Genomic DNA, 15,625 nt, shown 5'->3' on the forward strand with positions numbered 1-15,625 from the left:
ACATTTTTCATTGTAAATATTTCTTTTATTCATTTTTTAAAATACTTTTTGAGCTACTAGAACACAAGCCTCACTTTTAACATTTGCAGTATTTTATTTAAAAAAAATAGAAAGTTTTGACTTTCTCATAACCATTTACTGGCTGGCAGCTGTCCAACTTCATACTTTAAGTCATGTTTATATTTTCTTGCTACAAATTTATTTTGGCATTGCAATCAATTCTTTTATGGCTATCAAGGTAAAGCCATACAGTTGTACAACAGTCATTTATATCAGTCAATGTTTACTAATCACAAAGTAAAACGTAATACTATTAATGTAAACAACATTGATGCTTAAGAGTTTTACTACACAGATATTTAACTGAATAAACCGTAGCACATTATGGCAGTGAATTATAGCAACAGTTCAATGTGAAAAACAGCAGGCTGAATCTAGCTTTTATTCTGCCAATGGGAACAGAGCCTGACATGGTGCTGCTCAGATCATTCCTGCTGGAGAAAAAAGTGGTGAAGGAAAGGCAATTTTTGTGGATTCCCCTCCAACAATAACTCCAACACCATCACCTCCATTCTTCTGAGGCACCCCTAACCTTCCTGAACAGATTCTTGGTGACACATGGGAGAGGAGGAATCAGTAAAGATCACATTATCCACTATGGGACAAAGGGATTTTTCTCCTTGATCCAACCAATAACTTATCATTGAAAAACTGTATTGCATTTTTATGCAATATTCAAAACCAAAACGCCACATTACAATCACAAAAATGGCAAGTTATTAAATAACAATTTATATACATATATAGGAAAACAACCTTCAGATATTTAATAAACAACTTTAACAGAAATTTAGTTAATGCAAAACAAGGGATACAAAAGAAAAGTAATTTTTCAGCACTACAAAAAACTGTAGCTTAGAAATGTAAACTTCATAAAAGCTTTTCAGTTTCTTCACTGGCATATTGTCTTTGGTGTTCCAGTATCTGTTTGAAAACATTCTTTAAAATGCTGTAAACATCTGATCCACCTTCAGAATCACAATTCATCTGCTGAAAACAAACTTAAAGTTACCTTACCAAATATAAGCAACATCAGGTTTTATCCCAGTAGAGTAATATAAAATATAAAGGACTCAATGCCAAATACATTTATCTGGTACTAAAATACTCAGATAATATAGTTTTACCTATAATGTTTCAAATATACTATTTACAATGGCTATAAGATGTAGACTAATAAATAGAATAATGAGAGCTATATGTGAAATATTGTTTATGAAGTAGTTATTCAAAGTTCTGGTAAACTACCTTTTTCTTTCAGCTATTCCATACTTTATCAAAGCAAATGTTAATAAGACATACATTGTACTTCATATTTTTTTCTTACAACTAGGCAGAAGCAATTGGTTTTGTACACAAGGGAAAATGGGTAAGTGGTACAACTTTCTATATTTTGTATAAATCTACCCTGACTCTTGTCACATGTGAAGAAAGAATAACGAAGAAATCTGTGTTATATCAACATAAACAGTAATACTGACTGAAGGATACAGAGTCATATGAATTTCCTTTCAATGCTATTGTTTCTTTAGATTCCCTGTGCGGAAAGGCAACATGAATGTGCCAGAGTGAGATAATACGAATACTTTCAACTCACTTTCAACTTTGGACTCCATACAAACAACTTACAGCCATTGTCAATCATTTTCCCCAGTGCTCTGTACACTTATTAGAAAGGATTTAAGATATTAAGACAATGGCCTGCAGTATGGAAGACTCTAAAATCATACCTCTTTTTCTTCTTAGCATAAACCTGTCCTCAGACTGAAAATGATCCAAGATCCAATAACTTTACTACCCAAAGCATTACATAAATTGTTGAAATTAATAAGCTATAAGGCAAACTCCATATGAAGGTGCATATTAATTATTCTACAGTCTTAAACAGATGAGGATCTACTTGTAAATTGGTCTCAGTACAGAAAGGATACAGTTCAAGTTCCTGGCAAGAAATATCTGTCTGAATACTTTATTATCAGGATTATGATTAGTACTGTAGACTGATCAGCAGCTGTTGATGTATTTATAACAAGAAGCCACAGTCATCTGCTACTTGCCTTGGTGAATGCTTTAATGGCACGATTAAGAAGCAGCTCTTCCACATCTGTTGGTATTCTTTGCAAATTCACCATGCAGTTTAAGATACACAGTATGGTGAGATATTTTCCCTGGGGAAGCACAAAACAGGTTATTAGATATTATTAGAGAGTCACCCTGAAGGCAACAGGATGCAATTCAATACCAAGTTAAGCAAGACATAAGTCCTCTGGAGTTGACCCTTTGGATGCCAACTGTACTCTACAGCTATCAGTGGATGAAAAGATGCAGGATAGGGACTCCTGTCTCAGGTTCTATAGCTCTAAGCACCATTTGAAACTGTGTGGAAGAGGGTCCCCAAACAGAGGAGGGGGTCTTAAGAGAAGGAATCACAGCATCACCTTTTCCACCTGATCTTGATTCATTACTTGAATGGAAGGAGCCTTTCCATTCACAAAAGGTTAATAACTTTGGATCATATAATTCTATTCATTTAAGCATACCTGATACTGAACTGTAACTAACAGGAAATGTATTTACTTAATATTTGTTTAAAATGTATGTATCTCCTTTCCACAAATGTCATCAAGATAGTATGCAATGATTTTTAAAATAACTTAAACTTAGTAAAATAATTTAAAAATATGTAAGGAACACTGCATAACATTTATAATCTATTACTAGCCACTTAAAAGGACATTTAAAGATATGCTTTTTAACTCCCTTGCTGAAGGAAGAGAATGCAACCATTTGGGAACATACAAGAGGAGGCACTCTCTTACATGTTACTGTTAATACGAGTCTTCTCCAAAGAACTGCTGTTGAAAATCTTTGTGAGGTGGACAGTCACTCAATGTCTGAAAATATATCTTATCATAGAAAAACTCCACAATGAGCAAAAAGTAACATTTCTCCTAAAACTACTCCAGTAGTCAGCTAATAAAATAGACACCTAATAAATAGTCACCTAATAAAATAGACAGGAATTGCTTCCTTCTTCTAGCACCTACCTACTGGACAATTTTGGCTAACAGTACGAAGAAAATGACATACAATATAGTGTGCACTAATAAGTTCTCCTAACCTGTCTCATACACGTAGTCCTCATTTAGCAACCACAATTGGGACCAGCAATCCAGTCATTAAATCTCTAAGTGAAACCTCCATTATACTTACAATCTTATTTCAGCTTTCCTTTGCTTTACAGAGCTGTGTAAGTCATAAATGCGAGGACTGGTTGTAAAGTTAATTTTTCATCACCATCGTAACGGTGAAGTTGCTAAATGAGGCAGTCGCTAAATGAGGACTACCTGTATATCTATCTATCTATCTATCTATCTATCTATCTATCTATCTATCTATCTATCTATCTATCTATCTATCTATCTATCTATCATGGCAAGAGAGTGCAATTGGCCCAAGATCACCCAGCTTCACTGCCCCTCTCCATCCTCTGATTTGCCTTCAAAGCAGACTTGACTCCTGGCAACTACATGGACAAATCTATGAAGTTTTCTAGGCAACATTTTTGTAAGTGGTTTGTCATGCCTCCTTCCTAGACCTGATAGAGGAAGACAGGCCCAAAGTCACATTTCTGGCTTTAGTGCATAAACCAGGACTGTAACTTAGGTTTCCCCATTCCTACTCCACTCATTTTTTTACACACTGTATACAAGCAGGGTAAAATATCAGAGCAGCTGCATCTTAACCACTAGACCAAACTAACTCTCAATCTGTAACTATATATTACTAAAAGAGAAAAAGGAATACTATCAGCAAAAGACCAGAGAGAAAGGAATAGATATAAAAACTCATGCACCATTCATACAAAATTAAGAACAGGTCTATCTTCATTTTTCTGCAAAAAAATGCCTGGAAAGAAATGCCAAAACTACCTTTGAAGAAAGATAAAGATGATAAAGAATGAAATAATTAACTAGGGGTTGTCACTAATATAACAAGAAAGATATATAGTAACCTAGAAGCAAATACAAGTTACCTAAGACAGAAGACTTTATTGTAAATAAGTAAATATTGTAAAAATATAGTAAGCAGAATAAATTGCCTCCCATTCATTCTGCAACAGGACTTTCAACTGCTATATTTCAATTCCTCTGGTTTTAAATGTTGACTAATACAAGTATATATATTGTACTTTTATCCAATGCAACTCATTTCTCCCCCTAGAGATCTCCCCCTAGGTTGATAAACATATACAATATATGAGTACACATAAACATATGAATAAACCACTCATTTTTTTACACACTGTATACAAGCAGGGTAAAATATCAGAGCAGCTTCATCTGGGGAGGCAAAGGGAGTCAGGCTGACAAAAACAGCATCGTAACATCATGATGCAAACTTGCCACTGTTCTACATGAGTCACAACATATGTGCAAAAAGGGGCAGAGCTTGCAGGGAAACGGCATGTGATAGGATGGCCCAACTGCTTTCATCATTCTCATGAAAGCAGCTAGAACCCGTAGCTGCTGCTGACAAAAAGATGTGAACAGATACGCATATTATTTACCTTTTCTAGCAGTTTGAATGCTTCTTGAAAGTCTATATTATTTTTTGCTAACACATCAACATCATTTTTGGTTAGAAGAGGTTCTTTAAGTTGCTCTATCCAGGACCACATCAAATTACTGAGAATAAAGGGATCCCTCTCAGTACACATTTTATCCCAGGCTCCATTTTGAGTATTCAGTTCTTTCTGACAAAAGAAAAAGATTTAAATAAATTTTCTATTAACTGCATTTACATTAGTAATCTTAAGACAGGACTGTGGTTTTTCTTGGCAAAAATAGCCACCAAAAGCATTTCCTTCTATAACATCATAATCATGTGGAAGAAGATAGTTGGGTAATGTTTACTGGTCTTCCACCTGCCCAATCTCTGTCACTATTCAGACATTTATATGCCTGAGGAAAGGTATACCTGCTCTATGCATAATCGTTCTCCATGTTTGTTCTAATCTTTAGATCCCCACGTTACAGGCTCTTCAGATAACCTCTAGCGTACTGACAGTGGCAGGGGGCTTACTCTTCCTTCAGGTGAGTATGACGATAAGTCAACACCTGAAGTGTGGTTTATGTACTCCCAATCTGTGTGTGCCAAGAAAATGAGACTGTAGAAAGAGGCAGTTTTTGTTTTCTGCTGAAGAATCAATGAGCATGGAATCCTTAACCCTTTCTTAATCTAGAGCAAATGTCTTACTATTATGTAGCAAATGCTTCCTTGTAAAGTAAATTTCTCCAAGCAAAAGACAGTTTCTGTTGTTTGGTCTATTTAGATAGTAAAAATTCCAGTGGGAGTCCTTCAAGATATATACTGCTAGTGTCCCTCCCTAACTTTGGAAAAGCCAAGGGCATTAAAGCCACAATTTCTACCAAAGAATGCTCCCTGCAAAATTGTACATGCTGTAATGCCAACTGCATATCCTAATCTCTCCATTCCCCAGACATTTGCAGAGAAGGGCAGTTCACAACCTTCCTCCAGCTCTTTCCCATATAAATACATTGTGCCCACACTGGCATTTGAGGAAAAACTGTTTGCATCGTAAAGTGCAGTTTTACCTTTAATCTGCATTGCATTCATTAAAAACTTGGGGGAGGGAGAGTGTAGAATATTTGGTTCTTCCATATCCATTTTAGTTTTAGGCTGCACTCCCTAGTTCCTATTCAAAAGGAAAAGACACACACACAACATGGGTGGCTGTTTATTATCACTGAAGCTTAGGAAATAGATCTCAACGGCTCTTAACCAGGCATATTCTCCCCATGTTTACCTAATGTATACACCACTGGTAGATAAAAATATTACAAAATGAAACCACCTGCCACATTTCTACTTTATACTTCACTTCTTCGGCTCCCATAAATTCATTCAGACCCGCCAGGGCTTTGGCTGCCAAAATTCTTCGTGCTTCTAGATTTAGTTCTGATTGCACAACAATATGGGGGATTGTTTCCGAGAGATCTCTGGTATCACAAATCTCATTTACTGCTTTAGAAGAGCCTGAATCTTCAGATGATACTCTTTTACCATAAATATTTTTTTTCATAGGATTATAGTTCAGTGCTTTTAGCTCCTCCTCCTCTTCTTCTTCCTCCTCCTCCTCCTTTTTTTCTTTCCAATCATATGCAAGGCCTGAAGAAAATGTTTTACTACGCAGTACTCTTTTTGGATGTCTAGGTCTATGGCAAACAGAAGAATCATCTTCTTTTCTTTCTAGATTAAATTTTCCCTGAGTTGAGAAAGTAAATGTATTACGAATTAAGACTTCTTGGTTTAGCTCAATGTGAAGAGGCTGACAATTGTCCACCTTGTTTGGCGGGTTGGATTTGTTGCAGAGTGGCACTTGTGCGGGCACTGACCATAGCGTTTCTCCCTGCTCGGCAATAAATGCAGCTTTTCTTAAATCTGAGTCACTATAGCAAAGGCGCCTTTTTGAATGGCTAAGAGGCAGAAAGTAATCAGTGTTCCTCGTTTTGCAAAGAGGATCAAATTCATGTTCCCTGGGATGAAGAGGATTTGATCCTGAGAGAGAGAATGGCTCTGAAGTACTACTGTCTTGCCTTGTTAACTCCTTGTCAAGTTCTGTAGAAGCTAACTGGGAAACTGTCTCCTCAATTTCAGCTGACAGGTCTGGCATATCTATTACTTCTTCCTCTATCACCTGCCGGTTTTCAACCAAATCCAAGAGCAATTTGCAAACAAGATGAATAAGTTTTGGCACATGCTTGAGATGTCTGCTTTCATATCCATGAAGCAAATGCCGCTGCCTGATCAAGTATTGGGAAAGAGTCACTGCGTGTGCTTTGGGCTCACAGGTTGCAAAAACATTTCTTAGTGGAATTAGGAACTGTGAAAACTCCCTTACACATAGCAACTGTCCTCTAGTCTGAATAGAATTAGGCCTTTTTGCTCTGACAAAAAGGATTGCTTGGTCTGCAGTCATTCTTGTTGCAAAAACCAAGTAACAAGCTATTAAGACACCTGGAAAGTAAAATATAAAAATAGATAAATCTCCAAGTTTAGGTAAAGGCTAAATAAAACAATGATAATCTCAGAAAACAACACACGGATGCCCTTTATATCACAGCAGACTATTATCTATCAGTATATAAATTCCCATCAATTGTAAGAATTAGATTAGACATTTCTCTCTCTCTCTCTCCCCACACACACACACACACACACACAAATACTACTTAAAGTATTTTAAAAAATTAAACATGAACATTATATACTGAAATGTAGACATTAAACAAACTGATTTTATGAACAAATTGCATACAAAATTAAAGCTTACAGATGGGGAAAGCATTTTGAAGCAGAGAGTTTTACTTGCTGAGGAAATAAAGTCAAAGAAGGCTATGGTTAAGCTTTCCTAGAAATGCTTTCTCTGCTTTGGAAGTGGAGATGGAAAAAATTCTCAAAAAAAAAAAATCAAACAAATATTTCCAAATGGTAGGTATCCAGATAGAGATAGAAGGCACTCTTGTTTGCATTTCTATTTAAGGGAATTAATGAATTCCTATTCCTTTGAGTAACATTTTTGGAAAGAACTAAACCTCTACTGCAGAGTTTTGTTTTCTTTTGAAATAATGGCAACTGAAATAAAGTTGAAAACTAGGATTTCTCTTTAATCCTTATAGAAGCTCTCATCCTAAATCCTCAATTTCTTCTTTGAACTCAAAAAGCAGTTTAGAAGAAGCATGGGCCACTCTCCAAGAAAAATTCCAAGAAATGCCAGCAAGCAAATAGTTTTTAACAATTAATACTTTGTGCATACTTTGCAATGCACACTGTACAATGCACAAAGTTCAATACTGGATTTTAGAAAAATACATTTTAATTAAACTAGCAGTTGAATATTTGTACCTGTTCTGCCAAGTCCTGCATGACAATGGATAGCTACTCGCCCTTCCTGTAAGGCAAAGGTCATCACTTTGACCATATCGAGGATGGTAGTGAGAGAAGCCACACCATAATCCTTCCATCCAAAGTTATAAAAATAAACTAGAAAAAAATATTTAGAACATTATAATTAGAAGACCAAACAGAACTCAGTGTATCCTAACTACAACACTGTTAAGATCTGTAGCAGAAGAGACTGAATGCTTTTCCTGCATTCTAGAATTCTTTTAAATAGAATTTCAAATGTTACACTCCAAAATCAGCAGGATGTTTCCTTTAGAAGCTGGATTATAAAACGTATAATGGAAGGGGAGTGCATTAGTCTCTCTGCGTGTATGTGTATGTGTATACATGCACACATAGATCATATATACAAATACACAGTCTGTATGCCTAAATTAATTATATCCTTTTCAAAATACTCAAACAACATAGCTATTTATTTGTAGAGTGTGGAAAACTCTTCTTATGAAAGCAGATGCTAATTAAGTGGGTATGCCTGTGTCTGTAAAACACACACACACACACACACACACACAATTAGTGCCTGTAAATATATGCCTGTTATCTTGTGAATGTGTGAAATGTTTTGCGAATATTTGCTATTACTGTTACAGATATCGGCAGATGTAGCTTTCAATATTCAGCTGTCAGTTCTAGGGATGCTTTTGTCATTTATGATAGCTCTCATCTTTGTTTCTACATTCTCATTAGTTGTATGTTATTGCATGTTACTTTTTTCAATAAGCATTCCTCAACTCACTGCTTTTAACCTCAGAAGTAGGTGGCAGAAACAGCCTGCAAGCAACACACTTTATAATTAACCAGCAACAGCAGCAGCAGGAGCAAACTTACTTCCCGCCTCCATGAAGGCTTCAGGAAGGTAGGTGAAACCACTCTCTTGTTCCAGTGGATTCCCACAGCTAGCATGTTCCCCAGGACGCTGAAGGTTAATTACAGTTTTTATGTCACATCTTAGGCAAAGAAAAAGATGATGCATTATTGAACTATGCATCCTTTCACAGTCTTTCCCACCCCCATTCCATGTTCTTTCTTACTTCAGAATAAATTGCTACAAATGATCTGAGCCAGTGGAGGGAGGGAAAAAGAGATGAGCATCCATGTCATAAGAACTTTAGTAATTTATTACCAATTTCTTTTACCTTTGGAACTGTTCAATAATATTATATTTCCCAATAAGATCTGTGGAGGGTCGAGACATAGCTAGTATATTATCTGTTATCCTGAGGAGATGAGGGAAGAAGACATGAAAAAGTAGGAGTTAAAATACTTTTCAGGCAGCTCTCATGTTTAATTGTTTCAGCAAATGAATCATAACATTTTACATACTGTGCTTTCAGACCATTAAATGCCTTTTATCTTTGTTTAATCAAATACTTACATAACAAAATGCTAATGGGATGCTAAGATATGGTGATTATTACAGAGATAACACAGCATTCACATCTAGTTTTTTATCCATGTATAAAACAATTATTTTTTTAGAGTGATCTTTAAAAAAAGTTTATAAAATGATCCCACACATAAATATCAATAAAAGCTTGACAGTGCTTTCATTATATTCGGTTGTTTTTTTTAATTCAACATTTCAGTTCGATTAAGTTATCAATATATTTGAAACTGAGTTACATTTAAGTCTGTAATAAAGATATCTATAATGAAAACTATGCTTTAGCTATACAAAATGGGTTGGATTAATTTGAATTTAGTTTCTGTTGACATCAGTGGAATGCATTTGGTATGACTTACACCTAAATGAAAACAACAGGCTTTTGTTTGAATCCAACCAACATTTTTAGCATATAAATGTTTCAAGCATAAATCTCATGGACACACAGATACTATGTATAAACTGTCCAGCATTTTTGAAACACTTCTCACCTAAATCTATATCAAATTGTTTTTCTTTCACTGAATGTGTAGTCTGATCCTAAGCATATTTATCCAGAAATTAGTTCAAAAAAGTTATGAAATGCTTCATAAGATATTTAAAAGTAACATTTTTAGAAGTGTAGCTGAAATGAAGGCTGTATACTACCAGGAGGAATATAGTCCTTTAACTGCCTGTTCTTGTTCACTCCATCGAGCTGGATTTTCATATTTGCAAGCACGGCCACCACATGCCATGGAACACTGCATATGGCCAGGAATAACATGACGAAGGCGTTCTCCAACTTTTGTATATTTTGCAGTTGGACGTCTAGATCTTCCTACAACATACAATGGCAAGACAAAATAAAACTTTCCAACAAAAATGAATTCTAAAAAATAAATATAAAAAGACAAAAATTAACAAGATCAAGAAAACATCTGCTAAGAAAAGACAACTTTTCTTTATGTCAGTACTGTATATGTAGTATTTCCTTAATAAAGGAAGGATCATCTCATTATCTAGAAACATTTAATAACAGCTGTTTTCTTTTTCACATTACAAACTCATAAAAACAATATGCTCAAAAATGCTTAAAAATAATACACTATTATTTTATCAATTAAGTGATGTGATCAACTCAAATGCTTAGTTATAAAAGAAGATCAGAATTAATGTAGACAATAAAAATGCCAATACTTTACTTTTTCTTTCATGGAAAGCAGCATTTAGCTCTTCAGGGCTTACAGAGGAAATGGCCACCATAACCCTGTGTGTAGAAGTCGAGAGGACCTCTACAACTGAGCTCCGTCGCCTTTGAAGTATTCGAAGAAGAGGATCAGAGGAAGAATGTCTCCGGCCCTGAAAAAAGTTGCTAAAAATATTCACTGCCAAGCGCCGCCTGGGTGATCCTTGCATGGTCACCCACTACTTGAAGCCGTTAAGATACGCTGTAAGGAATGAAGCTGAATGAGAAAGCTCACTTGCTCAGTACTGAACTTATACAGAGACATGCATCTTTCTGTAAGATCTAACAGCCATTCAGGATAGGCTGCTCTGTCTCCATAGAAACCAACAATGAACTCACTGGTGGCAGCTACGCCTTTTGCCAACTAAATTCTATATACATTGATTTTGTGCAGAACAAAGTGTTCTACTACCGAATCACTTAAAGCAGGTAATTCTGAAATAAACCAGGAATTCCAAAATTATTTCCTACAAACAGAAAAGATTCTTGGAATTTGAAGTACTGACTTTAACATCACAAGCAATAGCCAACTCTTCAGAAGACCTTTAGAACTTTGTATCCTTCAAATAATCTCAAGTTAATAAAGATATAAATATAGGCAACGAGCAACTTAGGTAGGATTGTAAAATGAAAAGCAGAAACATTTATAAATTAACAATCTTTTCTCCTCCCACAAAAATTGTGTCACGTGCTCATTTTGTTAGCAAAGCAATTATCATACATTTGCTTTTAGCACTAGCATTAAGGAAAGAGTTTACAAAGACAGAGTAGAGTTTGAAAGACTATCCAGTCAATCGTTCACATGCATTTAATCAGCAGCAAGAAAAGGCAAGGTCCTTGTACACAAACAATATTTCTGCTGTCTTATGAGATCTGTAACAGAATGTATGGATGCTGGTTGATGGAGCAGAACCAAACTAAACAAAGTAGTCCTGTCAATATCTGGAAGCACTTATTACCAAAAAGGATTTCTAGCTGTTGTTTCTAGATTGTGTAGACCACCATGCAAAAAGATATACAACTAAATGCACTGTTTAAAATAGATCTACCATACCACTCTATGGAAGAACAGTCCTATGATTACACTTCAGTTTCTGTCTGTATTCTTTAAAAATTACTGCCATTGTTTTGAAGAAGCTGATGTTCTTAAGTATAATTCAATGGCAAGTATTACATTCTAGCCAAGTTTACAAATGTGAAACTATATCAGTTATTCCTAGAAATGTAGTAACATTGCCGACCAGTAATTAAATTTCTTCTTTAACACCTGATCCATAAGTTAAACAATACCCCAAGTAACGTGATCCTGTCAGCACATCAATGTGGAGGAAGTCCTTGTGAATTAGAATGGATATTCTGAAATCCAATCTTTACAAGATCATCCATATACAACATTTCAACATTTTTTAAATGACAAACCAGGTAAGTTTGGACTATCAGACTTTAGATTTGCCCCATCCAGCAAATACAATAGGCCTACTTAGTAAGCAGATATAATGCATTTAGGTACAAAGTATTAAGGGATGGAAAGTTCTAATTAACCTTTATAGGGAAGGATTTTAAAGGTTCAGAATCTTTGTGAAGTTAACTCACAAATACCTATGTTGAACAGGTATTATGGAAATGATATACTAGAATCATAGCATTATTCACAATTGTAATGGCAGAATTGGGCTAAACCCATAGGGTAAAAGTCTCAAAGCTCCCTTTGCAGAAGTTCTTGGAGTCTACACACCCTACTTCTGCCTCCTGACTTAGTGAAGTGGTTTGGTAGTTCTCACTGGCACTATCTATCTTCTTGGTGAGTGAATAGGTGCTTTTACCTGTCATCCTCCCCCCTAATCCTGCTGTGTAAGACACATAGGACTCACACAGCCTTTATGCCTCTATGCAAGTAAATGACAAAAATAAAATAAAAGGAAAAAAGGAAAATAAATTCTATAGCACTACCTCCTGGCCTTATGCATTGAAGCATATGGCAAAGGAAATTAGACTGATCAATCTCCCAAGGTATAAATAGAATCAAACTTTATTTCTTAAAAAAGTAAGAAGAAAATGTAAAAATCCCTTTTTGGGTTTCAGCAGCATGTGTAAAATATTCAGTGGCAAAAGAGATAAAAATATACTGTAGAGTTGTTCTAATTACAGACTGCAACTTAAAAGGACCTCCCATAGAAAAACTATAAAGTATAATTTAAGGTTCTGGGCAGACACAAGATGATTTTGGTATGCTCCTGATTTAGAGGGACTCTGATATGAAGAGGTTCCAAACTGTATAAAAACACACTTTACTGTGTACAGAAAGCATAAATAACAGAGACAATAAAGCTTAAAGAGCAACATAAATAGACAAATCCAAGATCATACAATGCTTAATTTTTCCCTATTCCTCTAAAAGATACACTAGCCTTGAATCAGATTGCCACTTCAGCATGACAGGCACCATTTGGAGTTTGTACATCAGACATCAAAATGTCCTGGATCAAGTATTAATATGTTAGTGTGATTTAAAATGAAGACATGTGTACTACAGCTAACTGCCAAGAAGAGGATAAGCCTCCATGAATAACCAGTTCACACAAAAAGCTGCAGAACTTATTACCTTTGTATGAATGCAAATTATTAAGAATATTGGGATAAGGACCAAACAGCATAAGCTAATATTTCCTAGGTACAACATCATAAATCTTGTAGCACTTTAGAGTCTATGACAACACCATGCTAATTTGGCAGTTTTTATAATACCATATGACTTTGTTATTAATATCACTTAAAAATTCACCATATTCACTCCCATTGTATTCATCTGATGTCTTACCAATGATTTGGTTTCATTTAGTATTTGTAATGAACACAATATGACTTGGGACTAGTGAAAATATGATATTCATATTGTGCACCAAACCTATTAATTTAATCCATAACCAAAATTAAAGGGTGTTATATTCATGCATATAACAACATTCCACAACATTGCCATGTGGGAGTCAGGTAATAATTTTAATGAGATGGCAATTACTGGTCAGTTTCTGCAAAGAATATGAAGCGATAAACCTAAACAGGCAGAATAATTTATTAACGTTTATGAGACAAGTTGCATTCAGATGTAATTTTCCAGAATGTGTTCATGCATTACATTCTTTCTTCGCATAATTAAGAACACTTGATTTAATTAAGACTCAAATTGTTATTATGTTTAGACTAGCAAACAAACAAACAAACTGTGCTTTAAATGAATTTCAAAATCATGATTGTTTTGTTAAACTAAGCTTGAGACATGAGGACATACACAAGCATAGAGCTTATCCTTAGTCCTCCAAATTATTTTTTTAGTTGTCATTGGAAATCTGTATGAACACAAAGACGGAGATTATATTGCTTTTAAAAATCTTCATTGATCTTAAAATCTTCCGCCAAAATTATGAATCCGAACTGCAAATTGTAACAATGAATATTTGTTCTCCTCTCCTGTCAGTATTATCCTATTAATACACAGAATTCTTATTTCATTATTACTTCTGGTGCAGTTGCCCATTTTCCAACCTAATGTCAAGTTTGAAAGTATACGAAGCAATAAACCTAAGGAATAACTTAAGCTAAATAGCAAAGATATTTATTGAGGGAAACTGTGATATCATCTCATTGCTTAATTTTTTTTGTTAAAGATCTATTTCCACAGTAAAATGATGCTTAAGTATCCAGTTAAGAAACATTTGCTTTTGCAATAAGTGAAGTAAAATTTTGCTTTCTCGTGTACCACTCAAATATCTCTAACACTAACAGAGTATTAGTATCTCTAATACTCAGAAAACAGTTATCCTGATGAAGTAAGTTGGACAGAACATAATGCAGTCAGGAGGTAATATCAGCAGAAGTGAGAGAGATACACAGGAGATATTTACCAAACAGCTGATTGGCGTGCAAGCTATTCCTTTGTGGCCCACAATTATTTTTAATTTATCAATGTGGCCCTTTCCCCTCTGTAAGTTGTGCAGGTCTGCTCTATATGGTATCAATATGAACAAAAACGTTCAAATTGGGTAAGGGAGTTGCAGAGTTATGGCCATTCCCTACTCCATTCCCATTGTCAAGGTTGGACCATCTAGAAGAGTTGTGGTCCTTCAGCAGTTCTGTGTTTTACCCAATGAAGGAAGGGATGAGGGGGCTAAACCAACTCCATGTAGGACAAAATAGCGAGACCTGGCTCCTTGCTTTGTCCTACACAGATGGTTTCATCCATGCAGGAGAAAGCAGAGAGTCAGTACTCCTGGCTTCATTCTGCATGAATGCTGGCAGCCTATGTATGATGAAACAGTCAGTCCTGGCTTCCTACTTTATCTTGCATGGAATATTTTTCTCCGGGAAGAGGAAGAGTGGGAATTATGATTTGCCATTCCTTCCTGCACAGAAAACTGAATTATGAGGGTAAAGAAGGATTGATCTTCCTCCCTTTCTCATTTTCCTTTCCCCAGCATCATCTATCCTATCCTAGATACAATTTCTCAATCTGCTTTAATGCCATTCAACAATTTCACAATTCCAATACAATGACAGCTAGCATGCCTTTCCTGCAAGACAAATCCTTCCATATTTCAAGATAAATTTGCACTGGAGTTGTATTACATAAGCAGTTACATGGTCTAGAAATAATGCTTCCACTATAGACCTATCACTTAATTCCATTACCTTCTTCTCCTGAATCCTTGAACAACAGGTGAAAGGTTGTGGCAAATTTTGCAAGAACCTGGGCTAGTAGTGACAAGTTATTCATAAAATCTGTTGGTGTTTTTGATTTGGTTCTGGTCACTGTACCTGGATTCTATTTCAACTTATGGAACCATAAAATCAACTTGAAACAGCCTGCTTCAGCTCTGCATTCAGAGTTTAGGTGAATCCAGTACCCCATCCCTATTATTATTCACTACTAGTCCTATCTGCCAAACTTCATGTACTAAAAAAGT

At 35.4% G+C, this 15,625-nt stretch overlaps 1 protein-coding gene across 11 annotated transcripts in view; it reads right to left on the reverse strand.

Moving 5' to 3' along the window:
* Positions 1 to 34: 34 nt before the first annotated feature.
* PTPDC1 (protein tyrosine phosphatase domain containing 1) overlaps positions 35 to 15,625 on the reverse strand; it is a 34,229-nt gene continuing 18,638 nt past the window's right edge. For 2 of the 11 annotated variants that reach the window (XM_088134158.1, XM_088134159.1), the window contains exons 3-10: positions 10,085 to 10,256; positions 9,189 to 9,269; positions 8,881 to 8,999; positions 7,990 to 8,127; positions 5,939 to 7,101; positions 4,631 to 4,816; positions 2,118 to 2,228; positions 40 to 1,050 (exon numbers count right to left, since the gene is read on the reverse strand). In XM_088134158.1, coding sequence (XP_087990284.1) covers positions 931 to 1,050; positions 2,118 to 2,228; positions 4,631 to 4,816; positions 5,939 to 7,101; positions 7,990 to 8,127; positions 8,881 to 8,999; positions 9,189 to 9,269; positions 10,085 to 10,256 — 2,090 coding nt within the window. In that variant the 3' untranslated portion in view covers positions 40 to 930. Of the gene's footprint in view, positions 1,051 to 2,117; positions 2,229 to 4,630; positions 7,102 to 7,989; positions 8,128 to 8,880; positions 9,000 to 9,188; positions 9,270 to 10,084; positions 10,257 to 10,620; positions 15,616 to 15,625 lie in introns of those variants that run through there. The other 9 variants (XM_088134163.1, XM_088134160.1, XM_088134156.1 and 6 more) reach the window with 9 other exon arrangements.

Source organism: Python bivittatus, unplaced genomic scaffold (assembly GCF_059951505.1).
Source record: "Python bivittatus isolate LINGU-HERP-01145 unplaced genomic scaffold, Pbiv_v1 ctg000080_np1212, whole genome shotgun sequence".
NCBI classification, from domain to species: domain Eukaryota; kingdom Metazoa; phylum Chordata; class Lepidosauria; order Squamata; family Pythonidae; genus Python; species Python bivittatus.